General features: G+C 46.9%; 2 protein-coding genes across 4 annotated transcripts in view; both read right to left on the bottom strand.

Moving 5' to 3' along the window:
• Positions 1–618: 618 nt before the first annotated feature.
• LOC135329659 (PHD finger protein 7-like) lies at positions 619–3359 on the bottom strand. 3 transcript variants are annotated; one of them, XM_064518763.1, is made up of 8 exons: positions 3144–3359; positions 2698–2979; positions 2453–2577; positions 2062–2224; positions 1870–1976; positions 1535–1648; positions 1230–1348; positions 619–1134 (listed from the first exon to the last, which is right to left on the bottom strand). In XM_064518763.1, exons 4-8 carry the CDS (start codon positions 2146–2148, stop codon positions 764–766), a joined length of 798 nt encoding a protein of 265 aa, XP_064374833.1. In that variant the 5' UTR covers positions 2149–2224; positions 2453–2577; positions 2698–2979; positions 3144–3359; the 3' UTR covers positions 619–763. The 3 variants fall into 3 exon arrangements, with proteins under 3 accessions (XP_064374833.1, XP_064374832.1, XP_064374834.1); XM_064518762.1 differs by having other exon boundaries at positions 2698–3359; XM_064518764.1 differs by lacking the exon at positions 2453–2577 and having other exon boundaries at positions 2698–3359.
• A 4600-nt stretch (positions 3360–7959) lies between these two features.
• Positions 7960–24807, bottom strand: part of LOC135329623 (protein polybromo-1-like) — a 34539-nt gene continuing 17691 nt past the window's right edge. Inside the window, 6 exon segments of the mRNA XM_064518555.1 lie at positions 7960–11153; positions 11512–11728; positions 12326–12396; positions 14841–14987; positions 18844–19008; positions 22556–22757. Coding sequence (XP_064374625.1) covers positions 10981–11153; positions 11512–11728; positions 12326–12396; positions 14841–14987; positions 18844–19008; positions 22556–22757 — 975 coding nt within the window. The 3' untranslated portion in view covers positions 7960–10980.

The raw sequence follows: 24807 nt of genomic DNA on the forward strand, positions 1-24807 counted from the left end.
TCTCCAACTTCGTGTACAAACCTTCCCCTTTCTTTGCGTCTGCTGTATAGAGACTTGGGTTTCTGTGGTGTGTGGCAGAGGTAAAAAGTCCCCTGTAGCCTCCAGAAATGTTCTTGGTGTCGTTATTTTTCCTTTCAATAATTCATCCTTAACGCTCATAGATTCTCCTGTGCTCCACCGCGAAGGGCTGTGTCTGGGACGCCTGTTCGCCCTGGGCTCTGGGGCTGTGGGCCACCCTGAGAGCGGACTGATGTGCCCGAGGTGCCCAAGAGGCTCCATCCAAGCACCTGTGGCCAGAGAGCCCAGGCTGCATGGCCGAAAGGCCAGGGTGCTGCACAGGTGACCAGCGATCTGAACTGTTCTTGTCACGCAAAGGAAGCCCATGATTTCCCTGGCTCCTCAGCTCCCCACAGCCACCCTTGGCTCCGTCTCAACCCACCCGGCCTCCTGAGGCCAGCAAGGCCAGAGGCACGTGGCCAAGCCGCTCGCCAGCTCTGGGGAAGGTCTTGCCAACAGCCGGAGGGAGAACAGCCCCACTGGTCCCCTCCCCCAAACCAGCCCCCCAGAGAGGCCGCGGGGGAGGAAGCCAAGGAAGAAAAGTCTCATCTCCCAGCACGGTTGAGGTTAGGTAGCAATTTTATTCTGCAAGGGGTAGGGTAGGGGTGCCACTGCTTGGGGCTGGCACACGGCTCGTCCTGCGGGGTGTTCAGGGCCGCCTGTAAGGATGCTGCGGCCGGCGGAACAGACGGGAGCGTCCTGGCCTTCACTCTGGCCCTGGCCGTCCTGCCTGGGGGCTGCTCTCGGGAGCCGGGGAGCCAGGAGATGACCCTGATTCCTCCTGGCTGCCGGCTCGGGAGCTGACCAGGTCTGACTCCGAGGTCGCGGGTGTAGCCGAGCTGGAGGATGCCTCGGATTCATCCTGGCTGCTGGTGCTGGTGATGGAGCTGGCCAGGTCGGGCTTTGAGCTGGCAGGGGCAGCAGAGCTGGAGGACGCCTCTGCTCCTGGCTTGCTGCTGGTGCTGGAGCTGGCCAGGTCCAGCTCTGCGCTGGCGGGGGCAGCAGGGCTGGAGGACGTCTCTGCTCCTGGCTTGCTGCTGGTGCTGGGAGCGGACGGCTCTGGCAGTGCGCTGGGGGCTATAAGGGGAGGTGGGAAAGTCAGCAGCACGGCCCCGAGCCCTTGCCTGGCCCTGGCCCGAGCCCGGGGGGGACCTGGGTGCTTTGCCTCTTACCGGGGCCTATGCCGGCACAGCCATCGCATTCCCAGGCCTCCACCGCTGCTCCCACCGCCGAGCAGTGTCGATGCGTCCCTCTGGATGCACACGAGGAGCATAAGAGCAGCTCCCACGGCCTGGGGAAGCAAACGGGTTGGTGCTTGTGGCAGCCGGGGCTGGCAGTGGTGCCGCGAAGGCAACCGAGGCAACGGGAGCGGAGCAAGGCAGCGCCTGGCAGAGCTCTTGCGCTAAGCGCCTGCTCCCGGCACGACGGCATCTGCTGCCACAGCGGCAGCTGCCGGAGTGCAGCTTTGGTGACGTACCCGCTTTCCTGCGCCTGCTGCCTGCCCTCCCGATAGAGGCACTGGCCGGCATCACACTGGCTGTGCCTCTCGTAGAGCTCCTCGTACTGCCCCGTCTCCTCCCAGGCTGGTGGTCTGCAGGAGAAGGAAGGGGAAGCCCTGAGCCTCCCCCGCCGGGCACCTGCAGGACGTCCCTGCTCTCCTGGCCTCCCGCCCCGCTTCCAACTCCGCGGGGAAGCGGGAGCCCAGACGAGCAGGAGCCCTGCAGGCCAGGACTGCCGCGGGAGCCCTTGGCCTGGCACAGCCCTTGTGCCGTCTGTCTCGGGAGCCCGGCACGAGGGTGGCAGAAAACCAACCTGAATAGGACGTAGATCCCCATTTTTAACATTTCCGGCAGGAATTTTCTCTTATTCTTGCACTGGGGGCACCGGAAGCACTCCCGGCCAGCGCGGCTAGCCTGCCCCTGCGGGAGAGACACAAGCGGCGTTAGCGGGGCGCTGCTGCTGCTGGGCCCCGGCTGTGCCCACGGGAGAGGGAAGCCCTCCTACCTGGATGCAGCCCCGGTGAAACCAGGCCCCTCGGCACGCTGGGCACACCAGAGTGCCGAACGATAGCTTTTCGTCCACCCGCTCCATGCAAATGATGCAGGTGGTTTCTTCATCTGGGCGTACCGGCACCGCCTGCTCCGGGCGGTGCTCCGAGCAGAAGGACCTGGGCAGAACATGGAGGAGAGGGGCAAGGTCAGGAAGCGCTGAGGCCTCCCACGGTGCGGAGAGGAGGGCAACGGGGGCACAAGGGAGCCCTCCGCGGCCTGGCTCCGGCTCCCGCTCGCAGGCGTCGCTGCGGGGCGGACAGGCAACTTCCCCGGCTGCTTGGCCAGCGCCGGCACCAGGGGCGTCGAGGCAGGGAGGCTCCGGCGCGAGGGCCGGCACCCCTCACCTGTAGGCCTTGAAAAACTGCGTGACGCAGCCGTTGCTGGAGGCGCAGGGGAGGTGGAAGCTGCGGCTGCAATCCTTCCCCTGGCAGTCGATCGCAGCGCCATGCTCGCCGCAAGCAAAGCAGCTCTGCAAAGAGCACAGCAGCCCACGTGGGTGACGTGCGCTGGGCCTCCACGGCCAGCCCCACACCCCGGGAAAGGCCCAGGGGTCTGGGCACAAAGCTGCCCGTCCCTGCCGGGTCCTCACCTTCCGGGCTGCCTTCTTTATTGTTTTTTTGATGTCTGCAGGAAGGAATCCGCAGATCCCTTCCCGCTCGGTCCTGCGCTGCTCCAGCCCGCTGGCGAGATACTGCAAAGCAGGAAGGTCCCGGAGCTCGGCAGGGAGCTCGGAGGGACCGTTGCTGGGGAGAGCAGGGGGAGCCCCTGGGGCAGCTCACCAGGCAGAACTCGTGGACGCACAGCGCCTGCTCCCTGTGCGTCGGCCCGCAGACCTCAGCGCTGACATCTGCCCGGCGGCACAGCATGCACGCTGGAGGGGCGAGAGCAGACGCGCCCACCGGTGAGCACCCCGCCAGGCCGGGGAAGCATCTCCGCAAGATTCCCCCGAGGCCCTGGCTCGGTCCCGGCCTTTCCGGGTGACCGCGCCAGGCAGCGGGACACAGGGAGCCATGGCGACGGGCACGACGCCCTCACCCTTCTCGCTGGAGTCAGGCGCCTTCCTCTTCATCCTGGATGCGGGGCGGTCAGTGAAGCGCTCTGGAGAGCCCTGGCCACAGACGTGACGGGGTTTCTCCTCCAGACACTGCTCTGACAGCTCTGCGGGAGAAGCGGGTCCCGGGTGAGACCAGGGGGGCGGCACAGCCCTGGGCTACCTGCCGGAGCCCGGAGCCGCGAGGCAGGGGAACCCGCTGCCCCCCGGGAGCCCCGCCAGCCCGCGCCTCCCCTCCCCTCTCGTCCTCCCCTGCCCTCCCCCCCGCTCCCCCCACCTCCCCAGCTCGTTCGGAGGTGATGCCTCCGAACCTGGGCCTGCCAGCGCCGCGCGGCTCTTTATACGCTGCCCGGGGCGGCCGTGTCACAGCAGCACGCGGTGACACGGCCCTGTGAGGCGGTGGCCATGTCACAGTGGGCAGCCCAGGGCTTTCGTGCCCGTATTTGGCCCGCGAGCTGCCCCGCATCAGCGGCTGCCGCTGTGACACGGCCGCCGCCTCACCAGGGCGGTCGAGGCAGGGAGCCTCCGGCTCCCGCGCCCCAAACTCAGCCGGGACCCGCTTCTCCCGCAGGGTCATCAGAGCAGCGTCTGGAAGAGGAACCGCGTCCCGTCTGTGGCCAGGGCTCTCCAGAGCGCTCCATGGACACCCCGGCGTCAGGATGAAGAGGAAGGCGCCTGACCCCGGCGAGGGGAGCGCGAGAGCTCTGCCGGGCGCTGCCTTGCTCCGCTCCCGTTGCCTCGGTTGCCTTCGCGGCACCACTGCCAGCCCCGGCTGCCACAAGCACCAACCCGTTTGCTTCCCCAGGCCGTGGGAGCTGCTCTTGTGCTCCTCGTGTGCGTCCAGAGGGACGCATCGATGCTGCTCGGCGGTGGGAGCAGCCGTGGAGGCCTGGGAATGCGATGGCTGTGCCATTGGTGGTGACCGGGTGCCTGTGCAGGACCCTGGCCTTTCAGCCACGAAACCTGGGCTCTCCGGCCACAGGTGCTTGGATGGAGCCTCTTGGGCACCTCGGGCACACCAGTCCGCTCTCAGGGTGGCCCACAGCCCCAGAGCCCAGGGCGAACAGGCGTCCCAGACACAGCCCGTCGCGGTGGAGCACGGGAAGACCCTGCCCGCTCCTCCCCAGGCGCCTGTTCCCACAGCGGGGCTGTGCGCACCCCCGGGGGCCCCAGGCACACGTCGGGCAGTGGGGCCCAGGGGTGGAGCAGGGGGGCTCTCGCCGGGGCGCTCTCAGGGCTGGGGCGGGCAGGAGGCTCGGGGCAGGGCAGGCTTTGCTGGGGCGCTGGAGGGAGACGGCCCCGTGCCCTGACACCCTCCTCCCGGGGCCCTGGCTACTGTTGTATCTCATTTGTTTCTTATACACAAATATATACACACCAAAATGTAAATAAAACTTACTTTGTTGCATCATAGAGGGAAAAAAATGAAGCAGAGGCTCACAACCCTGCCGAAACTTTGTTCTGCTTTGGTTAGTCTGCAATTTCATGACGGACACGTTGTCTTCAGGCACCCCGATTGCCGAGGGCACGCGCGGTGCGCAAGGCTGGGCCCAGGAAAGCTCAGGGCCCCCTGGGCTTCCCGTCGGCCGAAGGCTCCCGCTTGGCACCGCGGCTGGTCACGCCAAGCTCCCGGCGCGAGGCAGGGGAGCCTGTTTTGGGCAGCAGAGGACCAGCACTCTCAAGTGGAGACACGTGTTTTGGGAAGCACGGAGAACAAATACTGGGACTGCAAAAGGAAAAGGCTGAAGCGAAAATTAAGATCGAGTGTATCGGCTCCTTTGCAAAACAGGTGCTTTGCCTCTGCCGAGGGGTCTCGGCTAGCAAAGAACAGACATAACTAATGGGTACAAGTTTTGCTTTTGCACGGCCCTTTCCGCACCCCTTCACAAATTAAGCCATTAGTGCCTGCTCTCGGTCTCTGCTAAAGTGGATCCGTAGGAAAAGTATTAAGCTAAAACCCAAATGCTACGTAAACGTTAGCAACAGGATCAAGTAAGCTAATCCTCAGCTCAGAACAGGGAGTCTTTGAAAACTGTAACTTAAAAAGCCAGGCATGAGAGTACGTAAACATACCTGCAGAAGTACTGTGGTGTTGCTGGAGAAGTTCCTGTTTGCTTGTATTTGATGAACCTTCACCTTTAGCTCCTTACAGCAGTGATTTTTTTTTTTTCTGGTGTTGGCTGGAACGTTCAGATATATCTGGGCGCTGAAGGGTCAAGACTGTAGTCAAAGGCAAACTCAGTTTCTGCACTCGAGGACGTATCCCTGACTTTTCTTCCGAAGGAATAGGATTTGTCACCTTCTTGTCTGGATTCTCTGAACAACTACGCCTGAAGGAACTGGAGGTTCCTGGTGGAGAGTGGTTTAGGAGCAAAACACCGGGGCTGCTCTTGGCACTTGGTGAAGCAGCATTAGCACTTGCTTTAGAGCTGGAACAACCGGGGTGTGCCCGGAGAGTTGTCTGTGCACACAACGTAGGCACGAAGGGGCAGGTTAGAGGTCGGGAAGTTTTCCTGCCCAGGTTCTGTTAAAGTCCTGGCTTAGTTACTCCCCTCGCAAGTATATTCCAAGTGTTTGAACCTCAGGTGTCTCCTAGAGAGCAATAAACCCCAAGCCATCAAACTGAATGGACCATCTAAGAGTGGCACAGGCTCAACTGTCTTGCTTAATTCTGTATTCTCCTTTTTTATGTCCTACCAGTGATAGTCCTCATGTAAAGTCTTTTGCTTTCTTGTTGACTCCTACCTGTTGTAGCATTAGCCACTGGCTTAATACGTTCAATCCATGTTCGTCTGTCCCATTTCTGTTGGGTGCCTAGAACATTTCAGTTGCGATGCTGCCAGGGAATTCCTCTCTCCAATGAGACAGAAATCCTGATTTTTTGGTAGAGCTAAAATAGGCTCGCAGCAGAATCCAGAATAAGTTGGGAAATAACCTGGAAAATAGAGGTACAGTGGTTTCTTCGTCTGGGCGTACCGGCACCGCCTGCTCCGGGCGGTGCTCCGAGCAGAAGGACCTGGGCAGAACATGGAGGAGAGGGGCAAGGTCAGGAAGCGCTGAGGCCTCCCACGGTGCGGAGAGGAGGGCAACGGGGGCACAAGGGAGCCCTCCGCGGCCTGGCTCCGGCTCCCGCTCGCAGGCGTCGCTGCGGGGCGGACAGGCAACTTCCCCGGCTGCTTGGCCAGCGCCGGCACCAGGGGCGTCGAGGCAGGGAGGCTCCGGCGCGAGGGCCGGCACCCCTCACCTGTAGGCCTTGAAAAACTGCGTGACGCAGCCGTTGCTGGAGGCGCAGGGGAGGTGGAAGCTGCGGCTGCAATCCTTCCCCTGGCAGTCGATCGCAGCGCCATGCTCGCCGCAAGCAAAGCAGCTCTGCAAAGAGCACAGCAGCCCCCGTGGGTGACGTGCACTGGGCCTCCACGGCCAGCCCCACACCCCGGGAAAGGCCCAGGGGTCTGGGCACAAAGCTGCCCGTCCCTGCCGGGTCCTCACCTTCCGGGCTGCCGCCTTTATTGTTTTTTTTCATATCCGCAGATCCCTTCCCGCTCGGTCCCGCGCTGCTCCAGCCTGCTGGCGAGATACTGCAAAGCAGGAAGGTCCCGGAGCTCGGCAGGGAGCTCGGAGGGACTGTTGCTGGGGAGAGCTGGGGCAGCCCCCGGGGCAGCTCACCAGGCAGTAACCTACACGTCCAGACTTCTGCACTGGATTTATGATCCCTCCCAGAGCAGGAAAGACTGAACATGGGAGACCACAGTGTCCCCAAGGATTGACAGAGACCAGGAATCTCTTTACGAAGGAACACTGCACTGCGACTGCTGTCATTTTTTCTTTGTACGAAGCTGCAATTAGACTTGCTGGAAAATGCAGTAAGCAAAACAAATAGGAAGTTTTTTTATTAATCAGAATATTCACATATATCAGTGGATCAGGTCTCATTTCTTACTTGATGTTCAGAGCACTTAGCCATTCTGAAGCACCGCTTGAACCTAGTGCACTTGCAGGTGAGAGCGCGAGCTAAGCCCATCTACGGATGATCTGCAGCATCTCCGACGGAGCAAACGAAACACGAAGGACAATTAGAATTGACCAGTCTCCTCCGCGCAACCTCATCAAATCTTAGAAAGCTGGAGGTTTTGTAAACTTGGTAGACTGCTTGAGGGGCAGTTTAACCTCTTGGCCCAAGCTGTGTTAATTAAATGTAATGCTATCTGTTCTGCCTGCTTAAATGCCTCTTTCTAAATCGTACGTCAGAAGCACCTACAGACTCAAGATGTCGCTATCACTTAATTTTTCTTGCTGCTAGTAATACCAAAGAAATTGTCTAGCCTGGTTTTGAATTTTATTTTGTAAAAGATGCCTTTTCCACATTAGTGTTTTAATTTCCTTTATTATCCAGCTACATACAAGACAGCCCTGAACCAGGTAAGCTTCCAATGTGAAATGAAGGCTTGCTGTTTATTTTCAGTTAAGGTAGAGGCAAACAGGACTGACTGAATTTTATGATCTGTACCGGGCATTTTCCAAACACGTCAAATAGTTTCCAGGGTTTACTGTTCATGCTCCTTATGGCTCAGTTTTCGCCTGTATTTTTTCAGCATCACTGTTCTGCTCACCACCTACCAGGCACGTCTTGCAACACACAGGACAACAGAGAAGCTCCTTTCTATAGGTTCTTTGCCCACACACCTGCACGCACATACCAAGGACTTCATAAAATCTGGATCCGCAATAGCCAGAATCACTTGAAATGACACCCTGACAACAAAAGTCTTGATGGGACGCTCAAACCTGGTTAATCCAAAACACTTTGCAAACTATTTTTATTCAAATTAAAAAGACTCAGGTAAACAAACTGATGGTACATACATGTTATAAACCTGGTTATCAGCTGAACTTTCGGGAGTACAAGATTTAAGGAAAAGCCAAGCATGAATTAACCAGGTCCAAAAACATGCCCCCAAAATCACCAACGACGTTTTGAGTTTTTACACAAACAGTAAATTTTCTCACAGAAGGGAAGGACTGAGAAAGTGAAACAAATAATAAGTAGTCTCCAACTGGTTTATGAAAATACTGGTCCTAGATTAATCTATTTTCCACTCTCACAGAAACCAACCATTTCCCATACATACTTTTATTTTAGTAGGAAAGTTTCATTTACTCCAGTACAATGAACGGCAGTGGAAAACAAATGAGGGGTTCAAATACCCAGAGAGAGAAAGAGAGAGACAGACAGACAGACAGAAAGAGAGAGAGAGAGAGAAACAGCTAGACAGCTAGACAGACATGTCGTCTTTTTTTTTTTTTTTTTTTTTTTTTAAACCAGAGTCAGAAAAAAGCTTCTTTTGCTGGTTTTGAATTCTAAACTGTAGCCATTATATCCTAAATTTTACTGCAGTCAACTGAAATGCCTCCAATATACAGAGACATGATTTTGAAATAAATAAACGGCGCTTAAAAGATTTGATTAGGGCCAGCCCAGTGGCTTAGTGGTAGTGCTCTGCACTGCCCTATGGGAGGACCCAGGTTTCACTTGCACTTCCAATCACTTGCTCCCGGGCTGGAAAGAGCAGCGAAAGTAGTGCCGCAGCGGCTCAGGCGGGAGAGAGCCAGGGCCGCAAGTCTGCTCATCACTGACCTTCAGATAAATTAAAAAATTCAGTTCTACAGGCTCCAAAGGGAGTCCCATCTGGTCCTCAAAAGAAAATAAATAAAACAATAACTTAACTAAAATTCATCCCAGGTTCTTTGGTGTAATTTTTGTTAATGCTGAGATATAAGAGAATCGGGTGGTATTAGTACAATCCATGATGCTTCCAAATACTCAAAAACTAGGATTTGCTGCTTGATTCAGTTCAATGTCCCATCTTTGCGGCTAAATATTGCAAAGCCTATGGTAATTCAAATACACTTCAAGATGATGCTGTATATGTGGAAGAGGTCTAAGACTATGCCGTTTCTACTTTATTTCATAAACTTGGTAATTTACAAAGGCCAGTAGAGAATTTCTGCACCACAGGTGCAACACCTGGAGAGTTCAAAACTGTAATTTCCCTACATGCTTCTTAGCTCCATCTCCTTCACATCCATTGCACATCTGACCTCAACTGTCCTTAAGTGCCTACTTGTAATTAGAGGGTTTTCCACGCAAGGACTGGAAGGTTGGAGTGGGAGAGGAAGAGGAATTAGCCAGTAAAATTAAATAACAGTTTATACTTGCACAGGTCACTTCCCTCAACAGTATAAATTACATCACTGAAACAGAACCCAAGGTATCCAGTATTGGAATAAAGTACTTAACCTTCTGCCAAATGCACTCAAGTATTTTTTTTTCTACTGGTATACTTTAAAATACATTTCCACATGATGAACATTTCTAGCAGTCAGATGAAAGCATATCAGTAAATTAGCTCTTTCTTTTGGACTGAGTTGCAGTGACAATGCTCCTGCCAACAAACTGTTCAAATTAATATTGCTTTCCCAGTTATTTAATGAAATAAAAACTATTCATTCTTTTTCTAAAATGAAGTACTATGAAAGGATTTACCCTTAAACAAACAGCTTTGCAGTCCAAAAGGTTGGTTGGTTAGGAGGACAGGTAAGTCCTTAGCAGAAGACAGTCACAACCTTGAAATTTGGCAAGAAGATTCCATACATACCTTACTAATTAAAAAAAAAAAAAAACCAAAAACGGAAAACCAAAGAACCAAAAAACACACCACCAAAAAGCACTCTGAAGGCTGCAACGCAAGTTTTCTTATTTCTCCAACCTCCTAGATAGGCTGAATTTACACATACAGCAGTACTTTGTTAAAGCTAGATTTACGCATCAAATTTCTCTCCATCTGCCCTGCAAAACTTTCATTAAGGTGAATCGCTACCCCTAAGGAAAGCATACAAAGATACCTTGCAATACCTAATCGTTAACAGAATACGTGTGAATTTAAAACCATTGCATTACTTCACAAACAAAACAACTCATCTTCCCTTCTCTAACTTACCTTCCAAGACCTGAACTGCACACGTAATTGCTTAGGCAACAAGCTTTCCATTCCCACTGCTAGGTGTTAGGCACATCACAGAACCCCCAAAGCAGGTCATGGTAGATAAAACATTGCACCTTTCAAGGGCATGCAAAGCACATGTATTCTGTTACTCATTTAGGATCATAATGGCCTTGGCTACACAATTAAATAACTGGACAGGACTGGACAACATCAGCAGTCAAGACACCCTTGTCCCGTCCACACCAGCACTTCCATGATCACTGTGGTCCATTCAGCAGCATTGGTATTGACTTAAATTTGATTTTTCCTAGCATCTATGTACCCCTTACCTTTAGCTTCATTTCAAGAAATCCTCCCTGTTCACATCCAAGTGAGATTTCTGCTGGAAGTGGCTAGCACACACAAGCACATGTACACGCATTCTTCTAAGATGTGAACTATGACTAATTTCACATTCCATTGTACCAATTTGTAAATGCTTTTTGTTTTCTTTTTTCTTTTATACAAAAATGATGGCATCAGGTTCTCAGCAATAAAATATAAGAAAGATGAATCCTTGACTACACTTAACCAATTATGAAATTGCCTTTCAAACAAAGGAAACATATGCAAAAATCTGTGTATTTGATAAAGGCAACTTAATATAACAAAAAGTGAAATATGCTTATTAAAAGTGTCCTTATATAAAAATGGTCTTGCAATGTGCAGTAAAATGCAATACAAATTATTGTTGGTTATCTCTCCCCACCCAGTAACTAAAACGGCTATTGTTCCACAAAACTCCTTATACGCCGGTATCAAAGAAGCAATTACACGATTAAACATTTTCTATGTTGTACGCCTGACGGATATTACGGGTGTCTCGTAGCATCAAGTCTCGAAGACGCCATAACGCATCGGCCATGGTGGTATGAGCCCCTTTACTTTTCAACCAGTGTGAAGGGAGACGGCTCTCTTGTTCTTTTGATAGGTGGACATCTCGCCTTCGTGCTGAAAGGTTAAGAAATGGCCCAGTTATCTACTGGCTTTACTTAATTTGTCCTGCCTCTGATATTTACCACAACTACTAGAAAAAGGGGAATATAATTCTATAGTATTTCTATTGCCCTCCGGTCCCTGTATTTGAGCCCATACAAGTGATTCTTAGATTTTTATACCATCAGTCGAATTAGCCTGCTGATAACATACATACTCCCAGCATGTCTGATTTGTTTTTAATGACTGCTTGCATGGATACATTTTATTAAGCAAGCAGCAAATTTATTTAGCATTATCCATAAGAGCTAAACTTATTAATGTGTACAAAGAAGCGTGTTCTGTCAGGAAACATCAGAGTAGAAAGCCTTACCTGCAAGGGTCTGGTCCCACTTGCTAATGCTATTTGATTCAGCGCTAAGCCCCTCAATATATTTCAGATGGGCCTCAGAATGAAGAAGCCTCTGTGCCTTTGGTGGAGGGGAGACGAACACGGGAGTCGTGGGCTGCTGTATAACCGGCTGCGCTGCTGCGCTCTGGCCGGGATACGGAGGGGGTGCTTGCTGTCCCGGCGGGCCAAGGATTCCTATCTGTAATGGCAAAGTGGTAGAGAAAACACATTTTGGGGAACAGCAGGAAAGCGGGTTCACATCCACGTATCCCTATGGAAGAACCCGGCCCAGCAAAGTGCAGCACGAACACCACAGTTCAGTGTCCATCCCTGTCCAGCAGTGACACGGGAAGCTGCTCTCTCCATCCACTGTCAGAACATCCTCATACAGTGGAGCTTTAAAACAGGTCATGACCAAAGGCGTCTGCATCAAAGCATGCAAAACCTAAATTATCAGCAGTTTAACAGTGTGTTGAAATGACTCACATTCCTTTAACAGAAGGAAGGAAGGAGAGGGGAAAAAAAGAAAGGAAAGAAAAGAAAAGAGAACACTGTCTGGCTTATACTGCAGAATGCATTCCACAAGAACCTAGTTAGTCCAGTAACACTTCATCCAAGAAATATAGACACATCCTCTGGGGGTAAGATATTAAATGATCCTAAATACCTCTGCGTACATTTTGTTTATGTTCTCCCCGGGAAAGGCTATGTGCATCCCAACATCTCTTAACTGGGATGCTGTTTAAATACTAATTTGGAGTCTTACAGCCTCATAAATCATGCAAAAAGGACTTACCTGCTGTCCAAATGGACTTGCTCCTGGTGCTGGAGTGCCTACCGTGGGGGATACGTTTTGGCCTATAACACCTATATTCCAAAATACAAAAACAATTAGTCTCATTTCAGAGCAGTGGCAAATACCGCTTTGTCTTTTTCAATAAAAATCTATGCTTTGGCATCATTGCTTAAAGTTCTTTTAAGCAGCTGAACTACATTCAAATATCCCCCTCTCCCCCAGTAAAAAACACTTTAAAAGTTTCTGGATGAAAAAAAAACAAAAAAAAACCCAAAAACAAAAAAGCCAGTATGACAACTACCCAATACGTAGCCTGTTGAATTCATTGAATTAAAGAAATGAAAACAGAAGTCATTTCTGGTTTTCACTTTTTTTTGGTATTATTTAGTTATTGCCTAACTAAATCTTTCAGTTTAGAATATACAACTCCAGCTTGACAGAATCTCCCTAGAATCAAAATAATCTAGCAATCTATCAACATTTCAACATTTTGCTGTATTCGGTTTCATAAAATGCATTCACTGTAGGAGGAAAGCCAAGCCATTGCAAAAATTCTCTTATATCATCTATCTTGCTAACATTAAAAGCTTAAGCTTAAATAGTATTATATATGAGACAAATGAACACTTGGAAAAGCTTCAGAAATAAAAAGTGTTAGTTTTATGTAAATATATTTCCCTATTGTGTGGCCTGCAGCAGATAACACCCACGTAAGTCTCAAACAAAAATTTACAAATCTAAATGAGAGTCATACAGCTCCTGGTATTTTACATGTAGATGCTTGGGTCTGAACACACGAGAGCTGCTTTCGCTGCTTATCCTTCTTGTCTATGCCACTTGTCGAAACCACATATCATTTATTTGAAAAGCTGAAAATTAAATTCAGTCTTCCTAAGGATTTATTTTGCATGCAGTTTTCTACATCAGTGATCAGAAGATGCGTCACCGCATTTTGTATACTGAAGCATATAATGAATGAATTCCCAGTTTACGACAACCCCTGTTTTAAATGCATCTGTACCAACAGAAAGTCAGAAATAGGGAAGAACATTGATAATATAAGTAGTGTGCTATGGCACCGATCTTTTCCTGGTACAAAGCAAAGAGGTTTGGAGGGGAGACACCCTCACCTTTTCCAGCATCGGAGCATGGCTTCACCTTTAGCTTGCGCAGCCCTGTTCAACACTACTTCACCTGTGGTCCTGCAAGCCCTCCACTCCCAGGCATCACTTCTCCCCTGCTCTGTAATCCTCTCAATTTTAAACATCACACACATGGCCTGTTCCTCCAGTTGGAAAAATAAACTCTGAAAAGTAACGCATCACCCTGGATTCACCTCCCAGACAACTATATGCTGCTGTCGTGTGCTTAAGTATCATTGCCTTGGCGAGTCAGAGATGGACTCGCAGACACACGGCCGTTCTCCTAGTCCCGCTGCATGACATTACAGTGAATCTTACACACCAGTGAAGATGCAAGTAGCATAGCTAGTACTGATGGATTTAAAAGAAAAAAAAAAAGGCAAACAACAATCAATTTACATACAGAGAGATATAAAGTCCTAACAGAGCTTCTGATAAACAGTTGTAAATGAGGCAGGGGGAGGCAAACAAGATACCACTTTTTGTCTACAGATTAACAGTTTAACTGCTGAACATATAGGATACACATCTTCTAAATGGTCACAGGAGCTATCAGAGGTAAAAACCAAAATAATCAGCAGAAAACAGGATGATAGGGCAGACAACCAATTTTTCCCATAACAGGGACATGTTAATGACATTAACTCTGAAAAAATGCTAATGAACTGTCACAGTGTTCATTCACCTCACCACTCAACAAAAGTGTGGCAAGAAAATATCAAATGTGCACTAAATAGACTATCAAAGATCAATGCAAAATTTGGCCATGACAGTATATTGAGTTCACCTTACCCCCACATTTCCCATCACGGTTCTATCAAAAAGGTTCAATCCGAACACTATTTTATAATAATGTATTAATATATTAGTACAAATCAGAATGTCTATCTTATTTAAAGGTAATCCATTTTTATCTTCTACCAATGGCCAAGAGGTCTTAAATGACTGCATTCATTTCAGTGCAGTCTGAATACTGAAAAATATTAACATACTGAAAAAGAATTCAGGAAGGAATAGGAGGAAAAAGGAAGGATGCTATTCAGGTGACATAAGCATATGAATAGGCTGACTTCAGCTTTTCAGACCTCTGAAACTCGAGCACAACTACCAGGTTTTTGGATGGAGCAGCATCATAATTTCCCAGCAACTTTTGCTGCTGGTCTGCTGCACGTGCTGTTCTGTCAATGTTAACGGTTTGCCTGGATCTCATATATTCAGCAGTGCATCACGTGTGTTGCAGCTACACAAACCTGTAACGTTCAGAAACGATCCAACAAGCTATGACCAAAACAAGCTGCGGATAGTAACAACAACTGGTTAAACGGCGAATACATGAACATGAAATAAGGAGCGAATGAGGAGGACAGTCTTACCGGGTGGTGGGATGCCTGGGATGCCTGGCGGAAGTTGGTGGGGTGGGGGCACCCCTGGGTGAAGTGGCTGCATGCTGCCCATGCTAACAATGCCATCAACTGGGCCCTGCAAAGGTGGCAGCACCGGTGGATAGCCACTCATCATGCCTTGAAGGACACAACAAATTTCAAACATGCATCAATAACATGCAATATGATCTACACAGTAAGACATGCACTATCCACAAAAAGGCACCTTTAGTACAGCAGGACGATACTACAATTAGTGTCTCGCAAAAAATGAACAAAAATTAAAAATAATAAAGTTGTAAATGTGAAACACTATACTTCTGATGAATTAGTATTTAGCGTATTTGTATGTTCCTCGTGGGGCAGAAATGCTGAATATTCAGACATGTTAACACAAAGAATGAATTCAGCCACAATTAAATGTTACTAATGCAAGCAATTTTAATACAGCTTAAAGCTCTGCCATCTGCATACAAATTATGAACACAGCGCTAACTACACAAGTTTCATGTACAGCCCTACTCTGTAGGATAGCTCTGACAAAACCTGGCTGGAAAAACACAACGATGCATTTTTTCTGCAGTGCATACGCAAAATTAACACGTAAAGAGCCTACAACAACATACTTAAAACTAAAGGCAGTGATATGGGGGATTTTTATTAAGCCATGGGCACTATACTCGAAGGCAGTAACTCAAATTTAAAACCTGACAGCACTGGACATGCTGGGCTGCAGAGACTTACACTCCTGGCACCTGACTGAAGCCAAGGGTTGAAAGGAGCACGCAGAGTCCCTCAGAGCATTTCATTGCCAGTACTTTCCAAGTGTTTCAATAGGGAAAACAAAGATTAACAAAGACAGTACTGTGCCGCTGCTCATAATTTCTTATGCTGCACGTGAGGGAAGAGGATTCAGAGCTTATTCTCATTTCTGGCCAGGTTTGCTGCTGTCCATTAAGTCAGCCCAGAAGGCTACACGACGTCCCTGTGATACGCTTATCAGGCCCTAGAACTTCTAACTTGCTTGTCCCTCCCCACCTCCCCAGCACCACTTTGTTTTCTACGCTTGTTGGTTTTAATGGACATGTTGTCAGGTAACCAAGGAAAGGAGCTGGAAAGACAATGAAGAGATGACAGAGGACAGAAGCAGGTCTAGAGAGATGAGAGAAATTTAGATAACACAAACTTAGTGGAGACTCTGTAGTCTGTCCCAAGAAATGATCTACTGAGTCTTTGCCACACTCCAAATGAGTAACCAAAATGTTCAAAACAGAGATTTTTGGAATAAGAGTGGCTGAAAACTTGCACCAGCTGTGCCTCATCACAGCAGCTGCTAGGACCTCAGAACCAAAATGGATCAAGTAGCTCCAAAGTACAAGCTGAATTTGGCAGTTGCTCAGGAAGAGTCACGCAGGTGAGGAACCAGCAATTCCAAGCCTTACACGGAGCGAACAACGAGGAAGTAAAGAACTGACCTTCCTCAAATCACGTTCTTTAATTACACAAGACACCTACATGAATACTTCTTAAACAGCTTTTATGTATCTATTCAAATATCTGGAAGCTCATCTGTACCTCTTTCTCAACACAGTGAAATCCATGTTTCCCTAGAGTGAAGTGCTCGCCCTGCACCTCCTGCCTGGGATTTCCACTACCCCCTGAGCTGCAACCGCATGGTCAGTTCATTCCCATGCCCTTCTGAAGCCCTTAAAGAAAAACAAACAAACCAACCCACCTTTTGTCAATTACAAAAGCTTATTTCTACATTCGCAAATAAAACATGTACTCAAAATATTTACTGGATTAATACATTGTAGCCAAATCTCCAGGAGAAATTGGTTCCTGTAGCTCATCGCAAGGTTATACAAGCAGCCACTTTCACATCCCACCGACAAGTCACCACTTTGACTTTAAGTTAGTAAACACTGGCAAACTACGTTCAGCGCCCACAGCTGTAGTTTGTCAGTTTGTTGAATTACCTGTTCTTTCTCCCATTTTTTACTAAAACAACGCAAGATTCAATAAGCTTTTGTAATACCTAAATTTGCAAGCAGCTAGAGCACTGCCCACTAGAAGAAGGGCATCTCAGAAAGTGCCCAGATTTTTTGGCCTCGTTGGCTATAAAAGAAAGAAAAAAAAAGTCCCACGATGAAGCAGGTCTCTGAACGGGGTAAAAGCAACAGAATGCACCCAGAACGCTGCCGCTGTACGGCTTAAGGATGGAGGCGGATTGGAAAGAGGTCTCGACAGAATAAACAAGATACTTCCAAGAAAGACTTGTGGAGACCAAAAGAAGGAAGACTGCATTTTTAAAACAGGCCACAAAAATAGGAACAGTCTATATAGATCAATTTGACCATCCACTCTAAGGAAGTGTTTTACAATGACAAAGTAAAGAGCCCTGAATTTCTGACTGCTTGAATTATAAGCTGATGATCTTAAATACAAGCTTGCTTTTGAGAAGGCTGCCACAAGAAGGAAGTTAGCACATACAAAGCGCAGAATCCACATTCTTGGAAAAGTTTTAAGAAAGGATTAATAATAGCAATTATTGCCTATCAACTGCTACCTGCAAAAAAATTGGAAAAGTGATCTCCTTAAAAAAAAAAAAAGAAAAAAGAAAGAAAAAAGAAAAGAGGATGACATTGCTAGGTTGATTGAAGTACATGACTCTCAAAAAAGTAGTAGTGGAGAAATATTATTTTTATATAAATATATGTACACACACGTATGTATATATATATGCACACACACACACACACACACACAATACAACAACTGCAAACAGTTCGGAAGAAAATTATCACAATGCAAGCCAAATCTGCTAGGTTTTCAAACAACAACAATTTTTTTCTTTTAAAAACGCAATTCAGTGTAAACAAATGCTTCTGTGACCTGCAGACCACAAACCAAGTAAGCACTGTGCCTTCAGTCTAAACATCCCTGCAGTCTCTTTCCTGAAAAGGCATTTAGAGATCATGATGGGAAACACTTCAGGCCGCCAGCCCAAAGTATGGCCACAGCCTGTGAGATGGGAAAGCAAAACGACAAAAGAATAAATGGACTAACTGGAATGCCTTACGGGGAAAAAACAAAAACCAAGGCCTCCCAAACCAAACACCCCCCAGTATTCTTTTTTTTACAGACTCGGCGCTATTCCTTACTGAACTAACATAATCTAGATAACCTGTTATAAAATCAGAAATGGGGGAAGAAAAACAACTTGATTATGTCATATCTAGTACATTTTCTCGCAGATATAAGGCTGACTCCTACAAAAGACTCTCCAGTGCACTGCCTACCCTGCAGATCTGATCCTGGAAATACTTCTTCTGGGCACACTCCCTATGAACTAAGTTGGATTATGGCTGGTAACAAGCACAACGCCTAGTAACAAGGACCTTGTGGAAAAGCTCTCATAGCTCAGTTCTATCCTGAAAATCACTTGATAAAAATGGCAATGTTGGGATTTCGTATCTTTCTTCATAACGATACTAGCTCCTGGTCTGCTCTGCTTATCAGTAGCTAATCGGCAATTCTGTAAACTCATGCTGGGATTTAAAACTCGGTTTGGATTCTGCTTATTTTTCATATCCCTGACAATAAAAAAGAAATTTAAAAAAAAGTCTCCTGCTTTACCACTGGCACTGATGATGCATGCACTGGAAGAACATACAGCGCTCTCCCTTCCCGCCGTAGCAGGGCTAAACATGAACTCTGCAGGGTAGAGCGAATAAACACAACTGCATACAAACAGAACGGGACTACTGCACAAGGTGAAGCCTTTCTCACGGCGTTTTCACCAGGCTACTGGATCAAGTAACGTGGGAATATCAGGCTACTGCTGCGGTTACGTATATCGATTAGGAAGAAAGACTGGAGAGGCTGAGCTTTTTCTTCAGTAAGAACAACGTGCCCCAAGAGAGTGTTCAGAGTTATGAAGGGGGCTGATAGAGCGGATGAGGAAAAAATGGTCGTAGCTCCTACGTTTTACCTGCAACGGGTGTCAACTGCTGACTGAGCATTCCCCTTGGTGTTGGTGGCGGCACCACCCCCATAAGAGCCCCGACAGGAGTGCCTGCCCGGGGGCAGGAATTCTGCTGCTGTTGCTGTGCTGCTCGCTCGCTCTCCTGCTGCTCAGCAACTTTAGCTGCCCGCTCTGTAAAAGTATTTTAGATTTGCAGTTCTGCTTTGTAACCCAGAATTCCAAAATATTGTCTGTTCATTTCAAAAGGACTAGTAAAACACTGGCATAGTTTAGTCAAATATCAAGTAGAACAGATCAGTCTTCTCATACAGCATATAATTTGATTGCACGTGGCTGCAGCTAAGACTTGTCAAAAACCTTTCATGAAAAATATTCCACAAAGGTTTTTTTTCTTTTTTTTTAAATTTAAAAAGTCAAAAGACAAATTTGATAATAACACCAGTGCTACCGACACGAAGCAGCAGTCCAGCACTAGGCTCAGTCCACATTAGGAAAACATGGCAAAAGGTTCCTTCTTTCGACACCACTGGCTCAGCTAAACCAGGCAGAGCAAAGGCTGCAGCTCGCAGGCAGACGCGCCGCCAGCTGCTGCTGGGATTTCCAGCACCATGTCTACTAGACGGGCCCTAAAGCAAGGTGCAAACAGCAGGTCTCCGTGCCAGTCGGTGGCCCGTTTATTCTTGGGCTACCAACATTTTTACTACTGATGCAGCTGAAAAGCGGTGGCAAAGCTGGGCAGCATTTGCAAAGTTTCCCTAGTGGGGATAGGTCCTTAGTGTGTGGAACATAACAGGCAGCAGTTTGATGAACCCCCCAAAATACTTTCTCTGCCTCTCTCTTTCTCTCTCTCATTTTTCCCCCTTCTGGTCCCTCTCGAGCTATTTTTTCCCTTGTTGCTGAAGATGTCTAACTCACATCGTGCTGCTCAGTGGAGGTCAGGTGTGTCCTTGGTATGATGAATCTGGTCATTATCTCAATCGAGTTTCTCACTGTGACCACAACAATAAAAGATCTACTTGCAGGGGCATCTGACCAGAGAATTTGATATCAAGGGAAGGGCAAGGGGTCATGGGAAGAAGAAAGAAACAAAAAGCAAAACCAAGCAACCAAAAAAAGAAGCTATACCCAGTGCCCCCTCAGGGTACTTTTGGGGCATGCGAGTTACTGATTTGTTTACTCTGAACATTATATCCTACCGAAAGCAATGAGGAACAACAAAGAATAAATGAATGCAGCGTACCTCTCCAGCAAATTTTAGTAACAGTGAATGCAGGGCTAGAAGTTTTCTTGCGGTTGGTGAAAGATGCAAACTGCCACTAAAATAGCAATCGAGGTCCTCTGTCAAACAAGGCCAAGCTGTTCATCAAGGAGATTAAATTATGCATCCTGCCAATGTTACCAGTTTTCCCTAGCATATGACTTCAAACGCGTATCATACATTTGTCTCCTGTAGGAGCTGTTTGTGCAGCTTCTGGAACTATAGCCATACACCGAAAGACCCGTTCCATTTTTAAAGGCATTTCCTTCCTTCTTTTCATTTCTGTCATTTCAAGAAGAGATGACGACGCATAGAAATTCCTAAATTTACTACAGGCAACTCATAAATGACTTAGCACAAAATACACAAGATATGGTAGATCCTGAAGTAGAAAAATGAAATAATCCTCTTCAGAACAGAGCAAGTGTTTAGGAAAACGATGAAATAGCTGTTCTGACTATATCTACTTCAGGCCAGTCCAAAAAAAAAAAAAAAGAAAAAAGTTATACAAAAGCAAAAATTCTGGAGACTCTCTGATGAATGAGGAATTACTCTTAAGCATTCAGTTTTATCAGACTTTGGAGGGCTGAGCCTTGAAGAAGGACCTAGCATAGGACAAAACCTGAGTTTTTCCGAGTCTCTCCCCATGTCTTGCCTGGCACAAAACTAACAGATGAAACGTATAACACTGCCAAAAGGGAACAGTGCAGGGTGTCAAGAAGCTCAGTCTTGAGCATTCACCTCAGTGAATCTCATCCCAAATAATTTATTTAGGACAGCGCTTGAGATCACTCAAATGACATTTCCAACACATCTCAAAAGACAGAAGGAAACCTGCTGCTTTGACCATAGCTTTTCCTTAAAACAGGCTGTTGCCTCAGTCTCTGTGTATTATCTTATTCTATTTTGAGGAGTTAATCATGCAGGCCTTTCCAATGCAGCCTGTTCTTTGGCTATTGCTAAAAATCAACTATTATCCTCCATATATACCAAGTGCAATTTTCAATAGGTCAAAATGCATCTAAAACGCAAACTACATTTCACCAAAACACGGAAAGGCATTTTTTCATTGAGATGTCAAACCCTGCCAGTTTCCTGCTCTCTGCTGCAGCGTCTACGCCAGAGAGCACATAAATTTTGAGTTGTCGCAGTGCAAGGAAGGGAGTCTCTCTCCCTCACACGTGGTAAGCAAACACAGTTTGGACGCTTTGTAACCCCACCCCAATCGCTCAAAAGCAAATAAAAGCAAGTCTGGCTCTCGGCAGACACCAAGCCTGAGAAACTGCAGTCTAAAACTCAAAAGGAAGCACTTAGGCAATCATAAACACAGTGGACAGACACTGTTGCTACTGTTATGTTACAGCCATGTCTTCCAATGCAAGACATCAAGCTGCTCTAAGCTACGAAGTGATGACGCGCTAGCCTACTCCTAGTCCTACTCAGCTAAGGCTGACTTAAGCAGGCAATAGCTTTCTAGAGAGTGTTGAAACTTTCCTATCCAAAGTAGTATTTTCTTCCAATAAAAGTGCAATAGTTGCCTAAAAAAGAAGGGGGGGGGGCTTCATACTGGAAGTGTTGACACATTATTAACTATAGCAGTAAGTCTAGATGTTAAGCCAATGTATTTGGTTTGGATAGGGACTGCTTTCAAAGATCAACTGTCTTTTGATTTTGATGAAAAATCATGCACAATGATCAGTAGGAAAGAAGGAAAGAAGGAAAGAAGGAAAGAAGGAAAGAAGGAAAGAAGGAAAAAGAAAGAAAGAAAGAAAGAAAGAAAGAAAGAAAGAAAGAAAGAAAGAAAGAAAGAAAGAAAGGTCTTTCTAAAGTATCTCCTGCCTAGGATATATTTCTAGGCTTCCTGAGGATATGAGATCTCTCAACAAAATTAGTTACAACTCTTAAATAATACTGAGACTGAACAACAGGTCATATTCCCAGTACTGTAACAGAGGATGTATCCTTGATTTTATTCCACTAAAACTTCTTAAGAATCTGAGTCCAGTTAATCAAAGAACCTTTTCCTGCTCCACTGTATGCTTTCCTACCTGCCTCTCAGCTCCGAGGAGCTTCTTGCTTCCTGCCAAAATCCCCTTTCTTGCCTCCCCCCAGTCCTCCTTTAAGGAAACTTTCACAGGCAATTTTTCCAATTGACTTCCAGCAATTTTCCTCCATGCTCCTTTACTTCTGTTTTTCCCCATCTTCTTTGCCTTTGTTGATAGTTATTTGTGGCAAAGACTTTTAAATAATCAGGCATCATACTGACACAGTGAACTACATAACTTAAATACAGTCTTTGCTCCTCTTCAGTCATCTCTTCATATGAACTTCTCTTTAAGGTACATCCAGAACACAAATATAAATATCTTCTTTTATTAAACCTGCCATCTGAATAAAAGTAATGAACATATTTAGAAAGAAAAAAGCAGAAGAGAGTTTGTAATTTTAGTTTTTATTTACCTTCATATTCCGCTTTCTTGGTTGCTTCCAGGTTTCTCCACTCAGTTCCTACAAGTCTGCTGAGCTCTCCAAAGGAGTAGTCTGGGTGCTGAGCTTTAATTACAGCTCTCATCTCGCTGCTAAATAAGGTGTAACCACTCATGCTGATCTTCCTTTTTGATCCCTCCTTCTTGGTGCTGCCCTTAACCGACTTGGGAGTGGACTGTGAGAAAAAGCAGTTATGACCACAAGTATACAAAAGAGAAACTTCTCAACATACACAATCCAAAGTTGTAAGAAATAGGATTTAAAAGTGTTCCCACATTTCTCTTGTATACATTTGTACAAGGACCATGCAAACTTATGGCCCCTAAAGAGAGGGGCATCTCCTCCTGACAAATGACAACAGCACACACACTTAAGGAAAGCACACAGAAGAAAAAAAACAATGATCTGATCCTTTTTAACCCTTCCAGACATAAGGCCAACCTCGTAACTGAGACTTCAAAAAAATCGGAGTAAACAGAACAAAGAATATTTCTGTTGGCTGATATTATTCCAAACTCAACGAGAGGACTAAGATTGGGCTGGCTAGCAAATAAGTGATTGATTTGGGAGGCCATAAAGAGAACAAAAAAAGATTTGTCCTGTGTCACAGATTTCGTTCACGAGGCTGTTCAGAAACATTGCAGACACGAGTAAAACTCTTTATTTGCCATTGCACATTTTAGGAAGTTGCTTCCACACTTCCTCCGGCACCTTTGCAGCTCCTATCTTCTTGACTCCATCCTCCTCTCTCCTCATCCCCAAGTGCTCTATATTTTGCCTGCCAGACTTCCCTCCCTTTCTAGTGTTCATCTGCCATTACCTAAGTACCCATTCCTCCCTGAAAAGACCCAAAGCCCGGTTTTGCTGATCACTGTCACCTGCACAGCACATTCATCTCACCAGCTGTATGTTGACAAATAACAAATATTATGTTCTGTTAAAGATCTGCTCCCTTGCTCAGTTCTACCAACCCAGTGCTTCCTACCCTGGCTGTTCCCGTTGCAAGCTCCTTGACATCTCCAGCCATCAAAAACCCTGTAACCTATTCTCACAACAGCTGGGATACCACAGCTGGAACCCTTACTTCTCAGACTCTTTCCACATATACTTGTCACGGGAGACCAAATGTTCCCCTGTTCTTTAATCCGTAAGGCCCACAACGTGGGTATCATTCCAAAATCCTCCAAAGCCCCTCCTTGTATCTTGACCATTACAAATGTCTCCCATCTGGAAGACTGCAATTGTTTTCAAATAGTTCAAAGACAAAAAAGAAAAGAAGAGAAAAATGCATGCCAATTTTTCTTCCTATCCTGAAATTCCAGCCATGTTACTCCTTTCACTCACCACTCTGAGCCCGCCAATCCAACACTCTTCTCTCAGCTAAATACAAAGCTTCAGCTATACCAAGATGCTTAAAACGTCCTGCTCATTAATTTAAGCCAGGTAGTGGATAAACTCAGGCATACTTGTAGGTGATTCCTAAACTTTGTGGTATTCATTTTCAAATGGCAGCCCACCTTTAATGTTTTCATTGCAAACCTAAAGGGAACATGCGTCTTTTTGGGAGGAAGTCTTCAAGGTTTGTCTTTATGATGGAGGAAGCGAAGAAACCCCCACACAGGTCTTGAGATGAAACACAGACCATGTACAACCCATCTTGGCTTCTGAGGCAAGCCCGCATTAGCAGATGGAGAGTTCCCAATTCAGAAAAGGGAAAAATCCAGAGATACATTTGGCCTCTCATATATCTGCATTTAGATAGCTACACATCTGTCCAGTTGGTTTGCCTTTGCAGTGCTTGCAACAAAGTTTTGATAACAGTAATCCAAATAAAGACCCACTCATCAGTCTGGAAGGGAAAACAGGGCTTGGAAAAATTATCAGAATTCTGAATTCAGTTCTTCTATATTCCATAATTTTACATCTCTAATGCAACAATTTTTAATAGAATCTTTTCGGAGTCAGATAATTGCATTTGCAGTTTTAGAAGCTGTAAGAGAAGAAATAAGCCTGAGACTCAACACCAGATCACTTTTCTATGCCTTTTGTCAGCCATAATGCTAATGAAAAAGTAGAGTTCTACATCTTCCTTTACTTCAGGTTCTACTTCTTGCTTCACAGCAAACTGCAGCAGAAAGACTGGCATCCACCTATTTGTCAAACCCCACAATACCAGATGTTCACTTGTCTTGACTCCTTGTGATTGGTGTAAGTACTTCTCTTGT

This window comes from Dromaius novaehollandiae, chromosome 12 (genome assembly GCF_036370855.1).
Source record: "Dromaius novaehollandiae isolate bDroNov1 chromosome 12, bDroNov1.hap1, whole genome shotgun sequence".
In the NCBI taxonomy this organism is placed as follows: domain Eukaryota; kingdom Metazoa; phylum Chordata; class Aves; order Casuariiformes; family Dromaiidae; genus Dromaius; species Dromaius novaehollandiae.